Here is a 23,085-nt window from a genome sequence, read left to right as displayed (position 1 = left end):
TTTTGACAACTTAATTAATGTGTCACAGTGTAGCCCTATTTGAGTTCAGCCTATTTTTGGTACTTTCAGTCCCATGGATCTGGATGTCCATTTCTCTCCCTAGGTTTGGGCAGTTTTCAGCCATTATTGCTTTAAGTATACTTTCTGTTCTCTGTTTCTCACCTTCTGGAATTCCCATAATGTGAATATATTTTCTTTTCATTGTGTCCTATAATTCCTATAGGCTTTCTTCACACTTTCATTCTTTTCTTTTTGCTCCATTGACTGGGTGATTTCCAATGTTCTATCCTCCAGCTCACAGATTCTTTCTTCTGCATGGTCAAGTCTACTACTTTTGAAACTCTCTGTTGAATTCTCAGTTCAGTTATTGTATTTTTCAACTCGAGGAATTTTTTTGATGGTTTTTATTTCCTTGCCAAACTTCTCATTTTGATTATACATCATTTTCCTACTTTCACTTAGTTGTGTTTTCTTATAGTTCACTGAACTTCCGTAAGAGTATTAATTTGAATTCTTTGTCTGACAGTTCATACATCTCCATTTCTTAGGGTCAGTTATTAGAATTTTATAGTTTCCTTCAGTAGTGTCATATTTACCTGATTCTTTTGTGGTCCTTGATTCTTTATGTTAATATCTGCCCATTTGAGTAATGGGACTCTTCTTCTAGATTTTACAGGTTTGCTTTGGAAAATACAGTTCCTCAACAGTCAGCTCATTTTGGCTTTCTGGGTGTGTCTAGTGGTAATGTCCTTGGGCAGGTGGGGCCTGCTATTATGGTCTGTTTGGGGGCAAGGCAACTGTTTGAGCCCTAAGGACAAGGCTGAGAACAGTTGAATATGACTGCTGGCTTGGTTCTCTACCCAAGTGAAGCTATAGGATAGGCTCCATGGTTTCCTGGATTCCCTGGTCAGGCTTAATAAATAGTCAGGACTAGGTATTATAGTCAGTAATGGACGGACTATGAATTAGTCAGGGCAGCAGGCCAAGACCCAAGGTTTGTACAGTTCATTGTTTGGGAGTTCAAATCAGGCCAGGGTATTCATTGAATTCTCTAGTCATATGAGGCCACTCATTTTGCTCTACAAACAAAGGAAACCACAGGCTGTGCTCTCTGTTTAAATGCCACTGTATGTAGGGTTGTTGAATGGGCTATGTAGCTTCCCATGTGCTCTGGTCAGTTTCCTTGGTCAGACAGGCTGAAGGTTGTACTCAGCAATGAGCAGGGATACAAATTAGATTCCCTGCCAGGGCACTGTGGGGAAGATGCTCTAAAACCAGTAAAACTCTTTGTTGTCTTAACACATGCCGACTTGTACTCCAAGTTCCAGGGCCAAACAGGTCTACTGGCTTTGCTCTGCAAACTGCTGGCTCTGCCTGCCCTACTCTCAGCTCTAGCACCACTGGGCCATGCAGTTTTCACAGTTTTTTTGCCAGCCCTGGCATATAGGGCCAAAAGTCACACTCCAGAGTGTGTGGGGCTATGTCTCAGCCCCCTTTCCTGGGGGGGCGGGGGGAAGGACTCCTCCAGGCTACTCTTGATTTCCAAACAGACTCTCCAGGTGGGAGGGCCTGAGAGCTACCTTCAGCCTTGGCTATGAATTAATCCCTCTACCTGTGCATAGCACAGAAACCCTCCATGCCTTGTACTAACTTTGCTTTAGGGGCAATCAGCTCTTCCTGTCTGCCTCTTAACTCAAGCACCATTGGGGCTACCCTGCTTCCAGGAGTTGTCACCAGCCCTTCTGGTCAGATAGGACTGGAAGACCCTCTCCCTACAGTGGGTGGGGCTATGATTCAGCTCCTTGCTTGGGTATGGGCAAACTAGGTTCTAGAGCCCACAAAACTCCTCTTTTAAAGATCAAAATCAGGGGCACCTGGGTGGCTCAGTCGTTAAGCGTCTGCCTTCAGCTCAGGTCATGACCCCAGGGTCCTGGGATCGAACCCTGCATCGGGCTCCCTGCTCTGTGGGAAGCCTGCTTCTCCCTCTCCTTCTGCCTCTGCTTGTGTTCCCTCTCTCACTGTGTTTCTCTCTGTCAAATAATAAAATCTTTAAAAATAAATAAATAAAGATCCAAATCAGGCAGGTCTGCATCCCACCAAGTCCCCTGATCAGAGTACACCCCCACCTTTGTTCTGTAGATGAGCAAAACTGCTGGTTGGGATACCCTTTGGGCCCTGCAGGTATGAACTTGGTCTGCCAAGATCCATGCACTAGCTGTGGCAAGCCCCTCCCCATGCTCCCTCGAAGTCAGATTCCCAGTGGTTGGGATTCCCCTGCAATCCCAAGTGGTTAGGATTCCCCTGCAACCCCCTGCAGTTCCCCTGAGATCAGAGTCAGGGCTCCCACATAGCAACCCTTGCCTGGGCTGGGTGGGAGGGGGAAGGGGCTAGGGGCTGGTTGTTTCCCCAGGGTTCTTTTTTCCCACTGGAGGAGCTGAAGGCTCAGGGAGATGTCTCCATGTGGTGCTGCCCTGGCATGGGGGAGAGACAATGCAATCAAATGTAGCCATTTATTTTACCTCTTACTGCAGTCTGTCTTTGAGCTGCAGGAGGGTCTTCAGCCTCACCCCCATGTTCTAGGATTTTCTCAGTGGTATCTTATTCATGAATAGTTGTTAGTTGTTCTTCCTGTGAAAGAGAACAAAGTCAAGGCAGTGTCACCATCTTGGTGACATCACTCTGGAATTTATTTTTGAATACATGTTCAGTAGATGTTAAGCTTTATTGTCTACCAAATATATTGCCATTTGCAGGGACCTAGCAAGAAGTGAAACCTACCTTTCCTAACACATTATGCTCAGCACCAAGCTAATTCCACAATCAGGAAAGACAATGGGACACTAGTTTTGATGTTAAAGACACTGAACTTTGCTTGCTTTGCCTTTGTAACCCAAATATTACATCCTCAATTGCTTCAGGAGAATCAAGGCATCCTTATTTCTACATCACTTTTTTCCTACCACCTAACCCAGCTACTAGCACATATTAGGTTATTCATAAATATTTATGGAATAACTGGGAAGTAAGGCCACCAATTGTTAGTGCTATTTTGACAATTTACCCAGATTACTAGGTTCAAGTCTTCTCAAGTCTCTTTTCCACAGAGCCTTTCAATCATATTTCAAATAATTTTTAAAAAGCACAATATCTGAAATTCCCTCTGTACATCTAGCCCTGCCTATAAATGACTTGGCAAGATGCAGATATTTTCCCTCTGCCTTATGAGTCAGCCTTTTCAACATCTCTACATTTTCTCCAGGTATTTCCTCTACTGCAAGCTTCAAGTAGATGGGACTTGTTTTACTTAAAACAGCAGACCTGGGTGGCTTGTCCTGTTACTTCCCACCGAGTAAATAACACTGATAATTCATTTCATCCCTCACAGAGAACTTTGGGAGAGGGGGAAAAAAAAAAAAAAAGCTCCAGTTTGATCATTAAAATGAGTTTTACACCATTTAGGTGAATCTAAATTTTGTCTTTTTTTTTTTTTTTTGTCATCAGTCCGTTAACTTGTCAGTTGTTAGTGACAGTGGTAATTTATTTTCCTTCTGTGTGAGTCTTAGAGCTTCCATCTACTAGATTTAGTAAAACAAGAATAGTAACTTTATACAAACATTTTAATTAATTTTAAATAGTAGCTTGAATGCACAGTGTGCTGCTCCTGTAAGCCTTAGAAAGAGGAGAGAGAGAGGCAGGGACGTAAAACACGCCACATGTGATTCCAGAACCACCTCCCACCCACAACCAGAGAAGATTAGGGGAAGAAGATGAGCTCTTTCCATTAGTATTATTTGAAAATCTTATGGGGGAGGTGGTGGTGGTGTGCGTGTGTGAGTGTGCGTGCATGTGCCCATACATGTGTACATCTGAGACATACTGCATTTTTAATGTTATTAACCCTTGCAGTCAATCTGGAGACTCAGTTCATCGTAAACCGTGTGTCAGCTACTGAGTCCTTGCACACGTAATCGCATTTAATGCTCCCCTCAACCCTGAAAGACAATATTTTGAAGGTAAACTTGGGTCTCAGAGAAATGCAGTAATCTGACCAAAATCCCAAAACTGGTCAGTGACAGGCCAGGTTTTAAAGCCAGATCTTTATGATACCAAAATCCTTGCTCTTTCCAATTCTGTTCTATGTTACCTCTGGGCAGGGTGTGTGGAGTCAGGAGTTGTTTGTCCTATAACCTGTCAGAAAAAAAATCATGTAGATTTAGTGATAGTAAAAATACAAGAAGAGTTATGAATAACAAGAGGTCCCCCACTTCACATTCAGCCTCTCAAATGAGGATCAGGCTGAGCCTTACATCCTGTGAAGCTCTGGGTTGAGTTATGTCTGAGAATGAGTCAGTTACTCCTGAAGGATGGTGCTCTCCGTGCAGGTCAGCCCAGCGACCACTAGAAGTCTCGCTTCTGGCTTTTGTACTCTGCCCCAGTGGCAAATGGATTACTAAAGAAATTCATTCCTCTTTAAGCTGCTTCCACTTTTTTTTAAGATTTTATTTATTTATTTGACAGAGAAAGAGACACAAGTGAGAGAGGGAACACAAGCAGGGGGAGTGGGAGAGGGAGAAGCAGGCTTCCTGCTGAGCAGGGAGCCCGATGTGGGGCTTGATCCCAGGACCCCGGGATCATGACCTGAGCCGAAGGCAGATGCTTAATGACTGAGCCACCCAGGCGCCCCTGCTTCTGCTTTTTTATGTGGCATCAGCCAAGCCCATCCAGTGCCCCGCTTTCCAGAGAACACCACAGAGTTTTGCATTTTTTACCACACTCCTGGTGAGCACACAGCAAACATATTGAAAGAAGGCTGCATTTAGAATGTGGAGAATTCTCTGACCTCACTATTCTCCATTTTTTCCCCTGAGTAATTTAAGTAGGTCACATTTTAAATTTGATTTCCCAGGCACCTAGTTTTAAATAAAATCCATTCTTACCTTTCAGACAATCCTATTTTTTTTCACCACGTGGAGTTTATGCAGAAGAAAAATAGTTTCAATATGAATAAATAAAATATTATAACTGCACTTTATCAATTAATAAAGACAGTACTTATTTGCTCCTTACTTTCTACCCTCTTCTACTCTTTGAGAGGAAAGAAGGTGCAGTGGGAGTCCAGTGGTGGTGATTTGATATAACTTTCTCTGCCGTTCATGGCAGCTTGTCCAATATAGAATCCTCAAGTCAGAAACAGCCTTGGAAGCTCATTTCACTACATGTGTGGCTGCCCTTCTCACTAGTTTCTTATTTCAGTGGGCGAGAGTAGAAGTGGGGTAAGAAATGGCGCCAATTCTAGTCTCTCCAGTAGAAGAGATACCTTTAATGTTACCTAGGTCAGAAATGGAAAGTGGATTTTCTCTCGAATGCCAACTTTGCCTTCTTGCAGGTCTCATTCTGGGCACTGCATTGAAGCTTTTGAGGCCCTGTCTAGGCTCTGGGTGACAAGATGCCATGATCATGCTCACTTGATGATGTCTGCAGAGGTGCAAGAAGGGCGAATAGTAGTTCATGTGCACACATTTGCCATTCCTGCCATAGAGCTTTGCATGTTCTGTGAAGCACTGATATGGAACAAGTTTACTTTGTCTTCAAAACCCTCCCAAAACTTTGCATAAGCCCATACTTTTTCTCATGCTTTTCATATTTGAACAGTTCCTAACCTGAATCTTGGGCACCCTGGGTTCAAAGTTTTCTTCTACCCTCTCTTAGACCATCAGTATGGGTAGCAACTCTGTCCAGATCTCTGCTTATGTATCCTGGGGATAGAAATCATGCTCCCTACATTTAAGGAGAGTCCATCCAAAATTCAATATGTGGCTTTGCTGTTCTCACTTTTGAACTCGTTATTTATTGTCCTCTGGTAGATTCAGAAGGATAAGAATTCTACTTGGAATTATACCCTAAATGATTTTCACAACTGTTGTATTTATTATAAAATGTTTTCAGGGAGGATATCCTTCAATCATACGTCAACTGTTGAGATGTTTTTGTTTCAAGTCAGTTTCCAATTAAGTTAAAACATGCACTTCCCCCCAGAAAAGGCACTGTGTGTGCAGCATGAGGTCTACTCCAGAAACTGTTTTGTTTCCACATTTTTCATAAATGTCCTTTTAGCGCTTGCCCATAACCTCCCTATTTGAGGATCTCTAAATATCAGGAACATAGGAGAAATATTTACTTACATCAGCATTGATGAATGCAGAGCTGAAAGGAAATCAACAGTGATGAACGTGGTCCTGTCCTCAAGGAGTTTAGAGCTCTGGGAAATTAGACACTCACAGAAGGGAAGTTAATTATTATAAAAACAAGACAGAAACCTGACAACAGGGGATGATTGATGAGCCAGTGTGGCACCACTGACCGCAGAGTGATCTGATTAGATGTGCCACTGCTTCATAGGACAGGGACACAGCATGGGCTGTACACACACACGTACATGTGCATTCCAAATCACGCGAGAACCAGGAGTCACTGAAATACCCCTGTTGGTCATTCCTGAAGGTCCCTGAGTGCCAGTTGCATAGCAGGGAGTCGTATCCTCCTTTTAGGCCCAAATGAAAGACCCAGTTGTAAATTTAGGTTCTTTACAAATGGATTCTGAAACGTAAAGCCCAAAGCCTAAAGGTGACCACTAAAATCCCACTCTTACTCTCTAAAAAATAATAAATTTTTTATAAATTTATTTATAATAAAATTTATTATTTTAAAAAAAGGGGTGAGTTGGCACGATTAAGGCAAAACTGGTAAAAACCATTGGTAATCTCATACCAGACGGTCCTCACTGATTTTTAGCCTTCTTCTTATCAAGGGATGCAGGAGAGTCCCAGCCGAAACAGGACTACTAGAGGTTTCCTATCTTCCAGCTGCACCCTCCTTCTTGCTCTTTTTTTTTTAATAGTCTAGGCATATTTAGTCTATACTTTATTACACAGTCATGCTTTGAGGTAGGCAAAGTTATCCCTTTGTGGTCTAGATAAGGAAACTAAGGCATAAAGAGATTAAGTGTGTAAACCGTGGCCTATCCCCTTTCCTTTTTTAATGGACACCAGCTTGTCAGGAATAGGAGCCATCTAACCAGAGGGTAAAATACCCAGCAAAACGGGATCTGATTCCCTGTGCCACTGAAAATATCGTGTGCGTCCACGTAGCTTTGTCAAGGGCGCAGCTGAAAGTTGGGCCAACCTGCTTTCCAAGGGGATTCCGCCTCTTTTGAGCTTTGTGACTTTGGCCACCTACCCTGACCAGTCTGTACCTCATGCATAAAATGGGCATCAGGATTCTAGCCTCCACTTCATCAAATAATTATGATGGTTAAGTAATAAATTGCACATAGAACATTTGATGCTGTGCCTGGCACATAACAAGCATAGAATTGGTGGTCGCTACTGTTATTAGTAGCATTTTTGTGGTTGTCATTGTGATGGTTACATTTGAAGTCGGCTGTGCACCTCCACAACCAGAGTCCCCAGCCTAGAACACTGCAAGCAAAGCTGAAATGCCAGGTGGGCTCTACCTTCTTAGATGCACGCAACCTGTCAGGCACTCCCCCCCGTGACCTGGTGCTCTGTCTCTGGTTTTTGCAGCTGCCTGCCCTGTCCTGTGCAGTGGGAACGGACAGTATTCTAAAGGGACATGCCAGTGCTACAGCGGCTGGAAAGGCGCCGAGTGTGATGTGCCCATGAATCAGTGCATCGATCCTTCCTGCGGGGGCCACGGCTCCTGCATTGATGGGAACTGTGTGTGCTCAGCTGGCTACAAAGGCGAGCACTGTGAGGAAGGTAAGCGCTGCAGGGCCAGCCTGGGCAGCAGCAGAGGTGGGAGGTGTCTGCAGGCCCAGACTTTTGCTAATGAGCCCAATCCAAGGCTCCGCATTTTGCAAAGGAAACTTCAATATTTTGCACAAAGAACTCGAAACACCTTGGCTTTCGTAGACTTCTAAGACTGTAGAAAACACAGGCCTGTGGAGTGGTTCTGGAAGGAATGCTTTGTTTTACCGTTCTTTATGTTAATTAGCTACTTTTCCTCTTTAAATTGCTTTCTCTGCCTTTGTCTTTCTGCTCTTTGCCTGGAACTCCTCCTCCTCCCCTTCCTGCTCCTTCTTTTCCTTCTTTTTCTTTCTTCCCCTTCTCCTATCTTCCTTCCTCTTTTCTTTGCTTTATTTAAAATCCTCTGATTTGGGAATTACTAAAGCTATCCAGAAAACAAAACAAAACAAACAAACAAAAAAACCACAAGAATCCTTAATCTCCCTGTCTTCCCTATAGCTGTGTTTGTTTTTTTTTAACTGTCCCCAGGAATCAGTGCCCACATATGTCTGTGTACATTTTAGCAAAAATAATGTCCATAGAAAGCAGTCAGACTTGCACTTCCAGAATATGGTCTCTGGTTGTCCATCTATGGTTTCTCTTTATATGAAGTATCAAGCAGAATTGGTAGGAAGGCACGAGCCTAGGTGCTGTCCATCCCAGCCCACTCCCCAACCTTTGAATTGGCTCAGTTGTTCTTTACCAGCTGAGCAGCTTTCCTCTACTTCAGTCTCCCGGGCAAACATCCCCATACAACTCAAAGAGCCTTTTCCCTCCCATGTTCCCAGTGGAAAAAGAAGTGTCAACTCTCCCAACAAACTAAGGGAAATGGTGAACCCCACAGCCTACCCCATGTGAAACAGCTTGAGAGGACCACTCAGGATGCCCGCCAAGAAAAGACTCTGTTAGACGCCATATCCTGTGTTCTCCCTCAGCTGCTCACTGCCAAGCTGTAAGAAAGGACCTCAGGTGCTGTGAGGTTCTCAGGTGTGAGGGGATCTGACCTCACATCCCATTAAGTTATGGATCTCCAGTGTCCTGTAAAACATAACCAATCATTGTAGCCTTTACCACAAAGTAATGACAGTAACTTATCCGTAGTAACATACAAAAGTTCCCCTTCTGAAATCTCCCATTTCATAGTTTTTAGAACTCTGGTTACAAAGAGGCCGCTTCCATGACATTATTCTTCTAAGGTTTTCCAATACAACAGTGGTAATGCCCTTAATGGGACCCAGAAGTCTGACCCCCAGATTTTCATTTGCTCAACACTCTATAGATTTTTTCCTCTATTATAAAAGGTAGCCTCCCTCCATCTGCATCATAAAACCAAATTGGGAGTTTGGATGGAGGAAGGACTGATTTAATAACCCTGCTTGAAAGGTTAAAGTTCTTAAAGATAAATGGATTACAGAAGGCAAAGCCGCATTTGCTGAAAACATGGGAGAGGCCAATAATATGACAAGAAAGGTTAAAACGACCTTTTGCATACATCATTTGGCGAGAACGAAATGATAGAGCAATGACATTGCCCGTCTTAGAATTTTTTCCCTCCAGTAAAGATTGCGCATATCTATATGAGTAGAATTTCAAGTGATTTCTCAACTTTCTTACTCTCCCAACCCGTCCTATTTAAATGTTCCAAATGAATTAACCATCCAACAAAACAAGGAAGCCACGTGGATCATTATGAAAGGATGAAATCTCCTCTATTGATTTCTGCTACCCAAAAAGAATGAACCGAGGTGATTCATATGCTGTTTTCAAAATAGGAAATGGAATCAGAAAGTCTGGATCAGCACTTTTTCTTCCATTTAGCTTTTTTATTTCTGATATTCATCATAGTCATAACGTTCAAACAATTTACCTGAAATGACCATGGCAACGAAATCAATAGTTGCCATCTTCCATTTTTGCTGCATAAACATTGTTGTACTATTAACAAATTTGCACAAGAAAATGAAAGGACGGATTCCCGAGGTTTCATTCAATGATGTCTGGGGGAGTGAGAAGGTGATGAGCGAGGAATTGACATATTAGTTTAAGTCAGCCATGTTTTCATGTCAGTTTCATGGTTGAGTCATTTTTCAATGACATTTAACTTCATAAATGTAATTCATGGTTCTTCAGGGGTTTATAGGACATATTGTTTGTAAAACTCCTTGACCTCTTTTTTTATCCTTAGGGATAGAAATTGCATTCACAACCCTTTTTTGTCAAACCTACAGAGGGCCCAAGACTAAATGAGTTCTAATGATTTCAGCTGCCGGGGGGCTGGTGTTGTAAGGCACATGGTGCTTAGCTGGTAAAGGCCACTGTCCCCCTTTTAAGTATAACACTGTTTCTATTTATAAAGCTTCGTAAAATGCCGTTGTCCCTCCTGCCTGCTGAAGACTCTAAGGATGTGGCCACAAGACCATCTTATGAAATTGGAACCAAATTTAAAATTCATAGTGAAACTGCTCTTCTTGAAGTCTGAATTTAGTTATTCCATCAGCTGCTGTAATTCTGTAGCACAAAGGGCATATTTACTGGTATAACTGAAAGAGTTAGCTCATATTTCTAGACATAATAAATGATTCTTTGGATGACATTCCACTCCTGGGCTAATAAATCCCAGTGGATTTTCCTCCTTTCTTCATATTATAATTTAAGATAGAGAAGAGAAAACTAATTTATCTGGAAGAAAAATGACATTTTCTTTTTGCTTTCTTTTGGGGGGGATATATTACTTTTTATTTCATCCTTTTAAGAAAAAGATTATGATATATTTTTTTGAATTTTTTGAAAGCTCCTAGCTGTTGGCACCTCACCAAACATTTTAAATAGCTAATTATAGATGGAGAGTAATTTTGAGGACACATAGCACATGAGATATCTTTGTGTCTATTTTGATTTTGCTGTATTAGAAAAAGGGACAGAGGAAAAACTACAACTTTGGGATTTTCTACTGTTAGAAGAACATGGACAAGATTGATTCTGAATGAATTAGTTCATATTGTGCAGATCCCAAATTACATAGCATTCCTCCCCAAAGCAAGAAATTGTTAGCACCGTTTCTTTCTTCTCAGTTCTTCATGGATGTTTGTCTCACTAACGACAAGTGCTTATAGCAAAGTCTGCCATTCATTTCTGTATCAACTGTGTATTGAACACTTACTATATTTTGTTAGCCATGCTAAGCATGAGACAGACACCAAAAGCATTGCACAGCCTCTTTGTAAATGTCTTCTATGTATTTGAAACTTTCGATTCATTTACCTCCAGATGCACTCCGCCATCCTGAGCAAATCTGAAGGTATCAGAAGGGTTCATATCGTCAGAAGTTATAGTCCCCAAGACAATGGATGCAACCTTAAAGTGATTGCAACCAGAGCAACTAACATCATCATAAATATCTCCAACTAATAATAAATCACTGAAATTCCCCTTTGTGAGAGTGTATTTTTGATTTCTGTTAAATCAGTGGCAGCTTCTGTTTCCCCATGGCTCAAATAGTTTTGAGCTGGTTTTCATAAATAATATCTTCCTGAGAAGATTCAATTGGATCAGCTCAGAAACATCTCCTTACACTGAAAATTCTTATTGTTGCCTCAAGAGAGCAGTGCTCTTTGGAAACTTCATGGAATACTGTGATTTCTAATAAATCCAAATTCCTGAAGTCTGATATCCCCCAAAATGAAACAGTTTGTGGCATGGGTAATCTAAATAATGTCATGTTTAGAGCCAAGATATCATCAATACCATTATTCTGTATGGTATAAGAAGAAAAAATATTGAGACTATGCTACAAAAAGCTGGGACCTCAAAGGGTTGCCATCTTGGTGTCATGGTGAATTATATAGACACCAAAAATCTTGCATGTTTCAATCTTGGCACTGGGCAGAGAGAGAAATCAAACTCTGAGGACTGGAACTACAAGATGGCACGCATGCACATGAGGGACTCAATTACACAAGCAGTGTGGTCCAAGAAACCTCAAGAAAGGAATTTAAAGTAGTCTCAAGCTGGCTGTGCCCCCAGGTGATGGCAGAAGCAAATGCTTTACTCTAGGCCGAGAGACCTGATTTCCAAGCTGTTAAAATGAGGAAAATGGGTGTCTTAGTTAAATAAGGCGACGAGACCTGCCTATTTCTCTGATCCACAAGACAGTATCTGAGCCATCTGCAGGAGCACCATTCACCATTCAGACCCCCACAGTGTGCAGTGTCCTCTTCTCCAAACATCTCTGCATCATTTTCTAGGAACACCTGAGGAAGTTGGTCTTCCTCTACAAAGCCCTGTTTGCCCAACTCTGAGCCTGGATAGATGTCCAAAGTTTGGGGTCACATTCCCATGCAAAAAGTCCTGTCTTTGAGAACTGGCTTTTGCAGCTCACACCTCTCCTCATTCTGAGTTGCTTCTACAGTGAGAATCTTCATGTTACCTACTGGATGCATATCCACTCTGAGTATTAAGATGGCCAAACAATCAGACCATGAAACTGCCAAGAATGACAGTGACCAGAATTCACTCCTCTGACTGACAGTCTGAGACGGTGTCAGCACCTCGGCCAGGCACTCACCCATTCAGGCGCCTCCTGATTATGTATAGGATGGTTACCTCTTTGGGGGCATTTCCACACCCAGGTTCACCTCTTCTATCCTGCTCTTTTACTAACTCCTGCAATAGATGTGTGTTTGGAGAATGAAACCTAATTTTAGACATAGCCTAAGTGACATTTAATTAGGAAAGTGACTCATTTATGAGTTTCACTGGTTTTCTTTGTAATCCTTTGTTACCTTCTGAAGGCAAGTATTAGTGAAGTTAGAATGAGCCTTCTTTTCCTCTCTGATAGTGAGGGATAATTGGGCTTGGGGATACATGTAGAGATATCACCAGCATTCATGTCCCGGGCTCAGAAGCTCTGATATGATTTACTGAAGGTACTAACATTTGTAAGTACAAGGTTCTCAGCATTGAATGACACACGTCTATATCTGGTTCTTCCTAACTGTGCTTGAGAAAGCCCCTCTTTCTCTTACCTTCTCTTCAAGTTTGAGATTCAGTGTTTTGGAAAATAAAAAAAGTCTTGAGTTTTTTATGGGTTGTTCTTCAAGAGACCACGTAAGTATTACCTGGGCTGCTCCATTTGCTTGCCAGGGGATAGGAGTTAGTGAATTACCGATTTCTAGAGCAGCAAGCTGGCATCTCGTGGCCCATCCCCCATGAGTGATCAATACTCTTCCTCTTTTTGTTTTGTTTTCAGTTGATTGCTTGGATCCCACCTGCTCCAGCCATGGGGTCTGCGTAAATGGAGAATGCCTCTGCAGCCCTGGCTGGGGTGGTCTAAACTGTGAGCTGGCAAGGGTCCAATGCCCAGACCAGTGCAGTGGGCATGGCACTTACGTCCCCGACACGGGTCTCTGCAGCTGTGATCCCAACTGGATGGGTCCCGACTGCTCTGTTGGTAAGCCAAGAGGTTTCCTCCTCACTTTTCCCAACACTCAAGCCCCATGCTCCTTCTGTGAGCCCAAATGGGTGGGAATCTACTCTTGACACTTAGCTTGGGATGAAGGGACATAGGGTAATTGCATAGTGCCTTTCTTACTCTCTCTTCCTCAGTCATGGAGTCTGTGATCCTGAGAAACAAACAAACAAACAAACAAAAAACACCACGGGTTCTCGTGCCTCGTTTGTTTCATCACTACAAACGGATGAGGGGCCCGGGAGGGATGCTTCCATTTGCATTATAGGTTTTCTTCTGTACACTCCCTCAAGGTACCAGAAAACAAAACAGAACAATTCAGTCCCAGACAAACTGAACGGAACGTCCTATAAAACAGAAAAGAGGCTCCCTCAGGGTGCCGTGTGAACATGTTATAAAACTCCGCAATACTCCAGTGACAGGAAAATAATGAAGTTGCGCGGTACACTTTATTTTCCTAAAATTAAGAGTATGTGTCTTACCTCCCGAGTGACCCTAAAATGGAACGGTTCAACAGTTCAAGCCAGTCCCAACCTACCCGAGAATGGTTCCATTCACAGTGACAAGTGCCTATCCAAGCAAGCGATCATCATTCCGCCCCCTTCCTCTGGGTAGTGAGACAGCTGTTAGATTGCCATGGCAATCAGGAAGGGAATATATGTGAAGCTTTGCCTACAATGGGAAAGAAATGAATATTTCATTCCAAAAGAAAAAAAAAGAGTCAGTTCAAATGGGCTATTTTGAGACATCTTCTCAGCCCACTCGCCTCTGGCTTCAACGCTGATGCCGGGGGTCCAGGCCAAGCTCTGCAGAGGATGGGGGAGGAGGAGCCCTCGATCCAAGGCCCAAGCTCGCTTCCAATATGCTGTGTGACTTCAAGTGAGTCACTGCCCCTCCTGATTGGGTTTTCCCTGCCCAGGCACGATGAGCCATGCCTCCCTCAGCAGTCTGTCGTAAGGATGAATGTCTTGGCACGTGCTTGTCCTCGAGTGAGAGGTCTGGAACGCCAGAGAGTGTATATCTGTCTGTCTGTCTCCTCCCCAAGCACAAAAAACTTTGAGCTCCTTTGAGAAAGAAGCTGTGTAACTGTAGCACAATTACAGCGGTCTTCATTGCCACAAGGTGCCGATCAGGCTGATGGCTGGGTTTGCAATCACTGTGGAGATGGAGCTGTGGGCTTCCCGAGTGACCTTTGGTCAGTTCAGGCTCTCAAAAGGGTCAAAATCTCAGCTGGCCAGGGAGTCAGGATCCACATGCATCTGTCTGACCTCTGCCTGGGGTGGCCTCAAGCTCTGGAACAGTGGTTCTCACACTCCGGTGCACATCAAAACCACCTGGAGGACTTGGGAAAACAAATTTCTGAGCCCCCCTCCCAGAGTGTCTGATTCAGGAGGTCCAAGCAAGGCCCAAGAATTTGCATTTGTCCCAAGTCCCCAGGGGACCGCGATGTTGCTGCTTTAGGGACCCAGCCGTGGGAACCGCAGCTCTAGAAGCCACATAACAGTTCGTACCCAGCCCGGTGGAGGCTCGGGCCTCCCCCCATGGGAACACACCTGCTGGGCTGTGGGGCCTGCTCCAGGGACCCAGGCCATGTGTGTGGTCTGGCCTCCAGTGGAGGGTTTTGCCAGCTGTGGTGTTGAGCTGTAATCATTGTTTTTCTTCCAGAAGTGTGCCCAGTAGACTGTGGCACTCACGGCGTCTGCGTCGGGGGAGCCTGCCGCTGTGAAGAGGGCTGGACAGGCGCCGCTTGTGACCAGCGCGTGTGCCACCCCCGCTGCATTGAGCACGGGACCTGTAAGGATGGCAAATGTGAATGCCGAGAGGGCTGGAATGGTGAACACTGCACCATTGGTAGGCAAACGGCAGGCACCGAAACAGGCACATATTGCTTTATTTTCATAAATCGTAGATCTATAGTGATGGTCGTGCATTGCAACGGGCTGTTCCTTCAGGGACACGGGTGCTCTACAACATTTCTGCTGCCTCTCCAAATCTCCGGGGGGCGAGGGAAGGGAAAAGCAAGGTCCCCAACTAGAAAACGCTTTCCCTTCTTTCCAGAACTCCAGATTGGGAGGCAAGGGACAAAACCAGATAAAATCCATTCAAATGACTGATTTGGGGAGGGCGAAATGCACACGCATGGGAAATTGTCAGGTGCCAAAGGTTTCAAACACCCCGTGTGACTGTGGTCTACAAGTCTCCCCTTTTTGAATACTCTCCCTGCTGGCTGGATCACTGGATCCCAGCTTGCTGGCAACAATTGAACTCACTTATTTTAGACCAGGTTAGATGCAGGCAGGACTCCCACGTTTCCTGGGGAGCCAGGGACCACCGGAAAATGTTTGCGTACCCTCCTGCTGTCCCAAGACAAGACGTTGTCCTTGGGCCCCTGACCCTCCCCATCACCGCCACCACCGTTCAACGGTCATTCCCATGTCATTCTCACTCAGCCACCTTCCTGCATAAGTTTCTTGACTGAGATTTTTTTTTTTTTAAGGTCGTTTTCTCTCCTGAGAAGTAACAGTTTCCAGGTTTCTTCAGTTTTGCTTTTGATTGCTTTTTGTCAGTGTTGTGGTTCAGGGTAGGACAATACTGGATTGAATGTATCCAGTTATCCCTTTGAGGAGATGGGAGCCAACTGCTCTTTAGTTTTTCACATCCCTCAGACAGTCAGAGTCACAAACTTATCAACCTGAGTATCCTTTTACCTCTAGTTTTTGCTTTTGCCGGATTGAGTTCATTGTGGAGCTGGCTAATCCACTCACTTGCAAGGAAATTCTCAGAGCAAACTACTGACTTGCCCCCTTAAAGTTACCTTTGAAGCTATCCATCAAGTTTGTGGCCCTCCCCTCTGTCCTAGCCCTAACACCTCAGTCAACAGATTGGCTACCTGGAGGGAGAGACGGAGTTAGGAGCTTGTCCAGGGCTGACTCATGAGGTCAGACTCAATTTCCCATGCTGTTCATTTGAGTGGTGAAGCAGAGATCAAGTATACTCTGCATTAGATTTACCCCAGTTCCGTCTAATTGGGCATCCAAGGGGCAGCGTGCCAGTCCAGGCCACGACTATAGCACTGGGACCCTGCAGGGACAGTCTGTTGGCAGTGAATTGTTTTTGCAATCTCTCAATGATGCTCCAGATCCTGCTCCCCTGCAGTTGCTTTCATCTTCTGTTCCCTGCCGAGTCTGGGGGATAATTCAGAAAACTCTCAAGGGAGGGATGTGCAGAGCCCACTACCAAGCCAGTTTACAATTTGTACCAATAGCTTCCAGTCTTCAGGAACGTTCCTCTTGATGGGCCTTTGCATGCCTGGGGTGATTTAAAGACTTTCCCCCAACCCCATACCTCCATTAGCCCCAGTCCTCCCCCCAACCCCACGCCTGGAAAAAGAGCTCTTGCCAACCATTAACCTTTAGGTAGAAAATCCTACTTTCTTTCAGTTCACACCATCCAGTCTCACCTCCTCTTTGTGCTCCCTTTCCACTCCTGCTGAGGGTTTGCTGGCCCCACAGTGATGCCTGCTGGCTCTCCCCTACCCACAACTCAGACTGACTCTGGGAATAGCTCACAAGAGCACAGCCCAGATGGATTGGGACAATTTTGGGGAAAACTATGGCTGAGGGGACCATAGCTGACCTGCTGACTATTTTTCTATGGCTTACAAGCTAAGAATCGTCTTTACATTGACGAAGTTAAAAGAGATATTTTCTGACACATGACAATTAAATGAAATTCAAATTTCAGTGTCCATTAAACAAAGTGTTTTTCAAGGACAGCCACTCCCTATCATTGATATGCTGTCAGCCTGCACACTCCATCTTAGTGCTGTGTCCTTGCCACAGAGACCACACGGTCCACAGAGCCCTGTGTTACCCGGCCCTTTACAGGAACAATTGGCCCACCCCTAAATTAGACAGTTGCACAGATTTTGTTGGAAAAAGAAGAGAAGAAAGAGGCTGGTCCACACTCACTTTAGGGACAGGTCCCCAGCTGTGGTTTGAAGGCTGTCAGAGGAAAGGTCAAGGTCCAGTGTGGGAGTGGGGAGAAAATAATAATTGAGTGGAAGTGTCTCTGGAGCCTTTGAAGATGAAATGGGATGGATGGTGGCACCTCTAGCCTGGGTAGGAGATGTTGAGTTTATGGCCAGCAAGAGAACATAGGAGATGTGTCGTTCTAGCAGCCCTGTGGGTGAGATGAATTGCGGAAAGGTGTTTCTGCTACTTGAAGTGCCTGGTTCAAGTCTCACATGCACATGCGCTAACATGCATGCGCTCTCAGGAGACATAGACAGTGTGCAAATTCACATGTCAGGTAAAGCTACCAAAATGAAGGGAGTTTCAGGTCCAGGAAAGTCTCTTGTTCAAAACTATGATCTCTTGGACTGTATGAGTTCACGCTACATAAGTTATAAAGATATTTATCACCAAAGTCTTTTCTTGTGAGAAATTGGGACTCCCTGGTTTTATTTGTAGGATAGGTGCTGTATCCTCAAAAAAGCCAAACAATATCTTGGCTGGTGAGATTTGCTATTCAGAATCTCAAGATGTTTGGTCGCACATAATTGCTTCTTTTGCTTTTCAACCTCTAGCCCCGGAGCTACTGTGCGGAGTTTTAGACTTTTATTTTGAGCAGACACTCCTGTCAATTCATTTTAAGTAAATACCACAATTTACAAGCCCAGGATCGGTTCTCCTCCTCAGGGATACTGACAGAAAGGAGAGAGAGGCTTTTTGGTCCTTTCCAAGCAGAGCCTCAAATGCTGTATTTTGAAAACAGAAAATAAATAAGAATGAAATGGCACCTAGTCTACAAACAATGCACTAGGAGATTTGAGGTGAGGCTGAGCCTGGGTGGTTTGTTTTGGGGTACTTGCGTTGTCTGCAGCCTATTTTCAAAGGGTTGTGGTGAGAGGTGGTTTTCTTAGGATCATTGCTAATCGTCAACTGAACAATTGACATCAGCACTGGCTGATCGAATTTATTGTGCTGAAGGAAGCAAGAAGATAGATGCAGGGGGCCTGGTGGGGGCGGGAATAAGGATAAAAACTGACTTCTAAAACTCAATCAAGTAGGATCTATGCACGTTTGGTCAAATGCATTTCTGGAATTTTCAACCGAATTATTATTTTTCTATATTTGGAAATTTAGTACATATTGCTAAAGATTTAAATATAAGGTATAACATTTCAATATTATCTGTTAGAGTTAACGTCTTGGTAGACTGGGTTCTACCAAGCAATAATTCTTATATTACGTTTTTCTAACAAGTTAAATGTAAGGTATGGCTAAAACCTACAGAATTGCATAGATAAGAAGCATGCTTTGAATCCAAATGAACTACAATTCATGTTTATCTTTGGAATATATTAGTATTATTTGGATAGCCTGCAGTTTACTCTTATGAATAAATCAGAAAGCGCATTGTGTGGTTAGATTAGTTTTATTCTTTAAACATAATCCTAAAATGGGTTGTTATTTCTGTCACCCACCACCCCTTACTGAACTGGGGATTGAACTTCAGAAAGCCATCCAGAGACTATATCCCCAAGGCATAAAGGGGCTACAGAATAGGTCAAAAATCACTGTGAACTGTAGTAAACTCCACTAAGTGTCTGTTGTAGAGTAATTGTTCATGTGCTCTGCGAGCGCAATAGCAGAGCCAAGTACAGGGAGAAATAACATTTTGTCAGAGAACGCAAGGAGGGAAACTAAATGCTAATTGAGGACTGTTGCTATTGTCTCCTGAATGTGGGCTGTCCAGACATCCGCTCTGAATAACATAAAGAAACTCACCCACAGGATAAATCCACCAACACTAGGCGCCAACCCTCAGTGAACTCTTTGATATCTGGGTAGTGAGCAATGCCAGTCATGGCGATTACAACTTGTTTATTTTGTCTGTGTGGTCTTGAACTCCAGTTGCATTTCAGAATCATGAGGACTCGATTTCTAGGACCATGTGGGGCTAAGTGACCTGCCATGTGCCACAAGTCAGAACAGTTTTCTTTTCCCTCTATTTCACTGGGGCCCTTCTATTTTTCCTCTTTAATTGGTTGGGGAAAGAAATAGGTTCTTGTGATATTAATAAGGAAAATGAATCTTTACCCAAGGTAAAACCAGCCGTGCGACAATCTGATGTGCTGATTAAGTGATTGTCATCAGAAGTAGACAGGGTCACAGTCCAAGAGGGAAAGAGCTTGAGAGCTACAGGGAACAAGATGGGAAGGAAGTGACTATCAAAATTAACCAACTTCAGACTGAGTACAGCTGCTTCTGCATCTCATTCCAGTTTCATTCTAAGTTATGGAAACATTTTTCTTGTAGCTTTTATCCTTGAACATTCGAGCTTTCATCACTCCACAATGAGATCAAGTTGAGATGAAATTAGGCACTGTGGAGCCATCCTTACCACCAGGTCTGTGGGAGCAGCTAATTCTCTGATTGGTTAATTAACCTATTCCTCTGGGGGCTCTTATTAGAACCTATGCTAGGAGCTCCGTTCTTTTTTGAAGTGAACACCTGAAGCGATGGTCTTTCACTGTTAAAGATTATGGGCAAACTTTTAGCGGAGTTACACTTCTGAATGTTTTCCCCACAAATTTGGCCAAAATGTGAGCCACCACGTGCCCAGAAGTTCTCTTGGAGTCTGGGTCAGGCAGTCTACCCAGCTTTCCTACTCACACTCAGAACGAGGACCAGAAGGTAGAAGTTACAGGAACACCTTTACTACTCACTCTAAAAAGTAGAATAAAATGAAAAGAGAAAAGTGCCTTGCAAGTAATCAGATTCTCATCACTCAAAGTGTTGACTGTCTCAGCCTGGGTGTTGAAGAAGGGCTTTAAGCATCAGTTGGAAAATAGACTACAGAGACAGACATGGGCTCACCTTCGTTTAATGGCTTGACCATTCTGTAGTTTAAATGGAAATTTTTTTTTGGTAATTTTTCCTATGTGATTTAGTAGTATGTGCCCATCAAAAAAGAAAAGGGGGGCGGGGTGCCTAGGTGGCTCAATCAGTTAAGCGTCCAATTCTTGATCTCAGCTCAGGTCTTGATCTCAGGGTCGTGAGTTCAAGCCTTATGTTGGATTCCATGCTGGGTGTGTAGCCTACAAAAAAAAAAAGGAGGAAGAAAAGAGGGAAAGGAGCCTCGATGTTTTAGTTCTGTGGGGAGACAGTGACTTCGAGTATTCATGTACCATAGGCTTACTGTTTTAGAGGATCCTATTGATATACTAGCCTGTGGCCCACAGTGCTGAGGCCAGACCCAACAAGTAAATAGCTTAGTATGAAGTGTTACTGACTTCACAAGAGCACAGAACTAAAACAGTTTGGAACTCTTAGGACAAAAACCCATGGGTAAGGGTTAGCATGAAGAAGATTCTACATTCAAAGGAAAACATAGAGGAATAAGAGCTGTTGAAAAAAAAGGAGGAGGGTAGATTTTCTACCCTAGTATAAGTAGTGATTGCTCCATGACTTGAGCTTTGGCAAAGAACCAACTGTTCAATTTACTAAGAACTAGTTCCTTCCAAGTTGGGATTCTTGGGTCCCACAAAATGCCCTCAAGACTTTACATTAGAAGGAAAGGAACACAAAGAGGGCCCTAGAGATCTGAGCTCCTATAGGTATTTGTGGTGGATATTTTCCCATCACTCACTATCTGATTTGTTGTGGTTTCATGAAAAATAGATTGATGGAGGTTGGAGGATATCTGTGTTCTGGGCTTGACTCTGCCACAAACATTCTGGGTGCTCTTGGAGTAGTCACCCACCTTCCCAGCCTCAGTTTCTTCCTGTGGCAAATGAGGGGATTGGACCACATAACTGCTTTCCAGAGTGTAGTCCCAAACATGAAATGCTTTTCGTTGGTGTACAAATATATTTTATTGAATGGTTACATAGGGTTTTTAAAAATATGTGTTTGGGAGAACTATGACTGGCTCATCAAACTCATGATTATACTGGTATTGCTTATAGATGTGGCAAAAGTGAGTAGCAATATTAGGCCTGAATGAATTTAAAGAAACATGTTAAGTAAATAACAGTGCAGATACTGCAAATATCACGAATGCAATATATGATAGACTGAATTTAGAACACAGTTGGATGAGATGATCTCTAAGGACTGGTCCATCTCCTGAATTTTTTTACTTTGATGCAAAATTATATGAATGGGCCACTCTAGTACAATCAAACCTTTCTCTTTTCTGTAAGGCATGGGGAGGACTTCCAAGTAGGATCCCATAATACAAACTTTACATTAAAGGACTAGACACAATGTAGTGTTGGCTCAGCTGATGACGCTTTTTTTGAATGGTTGAGGATAGTCAGTGGTACTTTTTTGTTTCTCCATCTGCTTATCTCTGGTCCAATTTATATCTGGTTTACCTAGGAAATTTTTTCTCTACATTGAAAAACTTCCTTCCATAGTCTGAATAATCAGAGTCCACTTTATTCCTTTATATTTGTGTTTGTTGGTTTAAAAAATGGTGTTAAGTAGAGGCTCATCTATCTATATCCACTTTACTTGGATTCAGGGCAATGCAAGCATAATGAAGCACTTAAGATACAGGCTTATATGTCAGTCTGCCTGAGATCAAATCCTGGCAGGTTTCCTCACCTTTGTATGCCTCAGTTTCTTTGTGTACAAATGGGAAAACAAGAGATGACCTACCTCATTGGGTTATATGTGAAGTATGGGCACAGTGCCTACCATAAAGTAAGAGCCAAACAAATGTGAGCTAATGTCATCATCATCATCATCATCCTCCAGCCCCATCACCACCACAATTATCTATTACCAGTCTAAGATAAGAACAAGGGAAGATCATCAAAATAAATTTCTCATTAAGACATTTCTCTTACTTTCAATCTCCCTTTCATATATCTGCTTCCAACCTATCAAGCAGTTAGCAGCATTTCAAAAATAATACCTACCCGCTATCAATTTCCCAGTTTTGTTCTGTAACTCACTGGCATCTTCTTCGTACAGAGAAATATAAACTGGCTCTCTTACCTGGAATTGAACCTGCTTATTTTACCAAACAGCCCAATTATACATGGAATCAAACATCTGAATATCCTCATGTTAATGGAGACTTGTTGTGAAATTGGGGTTTGCTACTTTCAACCAAAATTTCTCCAACTAGACTTCTTGGACATATTCCAGAGAAGCCAAGAGGTCTATGAGAATTTGTTTTTAATTCTGGGTTTCATTTTTATAATAAGTACTGTTCAAAAGAAAAGTCTTTTCCTTTGAAGTAGTGGTTTAGAATTATGTTATTATTGAATAGAATAAACCTTCAATTCTTTTAAGCCATCATTTCTCAAACTAGGGACCACAGACAGACTCTAGAGGAGTCTGGAAGGACACTGCTTCCTTTAAGAAGGAACCTGGCATTTCTCCCATTGAGGATGCCACTAGGTCATCAGTGTCTCTTAGAATACCTTGTCCTGGTCTCTCCTTTTCTGATTCTGGGTTCCAAGATTATATTTGTACTTGCTCTGTACAACAAGAAATAACCCAGGAGGCTCACCTTTGAACTCAGTTGAGTCACACATGACTTTTGGAGACTCAAGAATTGCACTGATTGTCCCTACTCAGCCCAATGAACTGCACAATTACCCTCATTCCTCCTGTGCTGCAGTTGCATTACTCCTTGGAGCAAAGCCCATGGGTAACATCTGGGGATTCTTTGAAATTCCTTTGCTCATCTCCTGGGTTATCAGGAGCCACACAGAGTATCCCAGATGTTCATGTAAGGAACAGATTTTGCATTTCCTCCCAAGTTGCCTGCCTAATGGGGTTCAATCTT

General features: G+C 43.2%; 1 protein-coding gene across 6 annotated transcripts in view; it reads left to right on the top strand.

Moving 5' to 3' along the window:
- TENM2 (teneurin transmembrane protein 2) overlaps positions 1–23,085 on the top strand; it is a 924,727-nt gene that overhangs the window by 770,135 nt on the left and 131,507 nt on the right. For 5 of the 6 annotated variants that reach the window (XM_088023682.1, XM_088023681.1, XM_088023679.1 and 2 more), the window contains 3 exons: positions 7,584–7,778; positions 13,054–13,254; positions 14,938–15,150. In XM_088023682.1, the coding sequence (XP_087879808.1) occupies positions 7,584–7,778; positions 13,054–13,254; positions 14,938–15,150 (609 nt within the window). The remainder of the gene's footprint in view (positions 1–7,583; positions 7,779–13,053; positions 13,255–14,937; positions 15,151–23,085) is intronic. The other variant, XM_028102726.2, reaches the window with a different exon arrangement.

This window comes from Eumetopias jubatus, unplaced genomic scaffold (genome assembly GCF_037043125.1).
Source record: "Eumetopias jubatus isolate StellerSeaLion01/CBP00866 unplaced genomic scaffold, mEumJub1_p1.0 scaffold_5, whole genome shotgun sequence".
NCBI classification, from domain to species: domain Eukaryota; kingdom Metazoa; phylum Chordata; class Mammalia; order Carnivora; family Otariidae; genus Eumetopias; species Eumetopias jubatus.
Note: the sequence above shows the minus strand (reverse complement) of the source record. Positions and strands in the feature narration are given on the sequence as shown.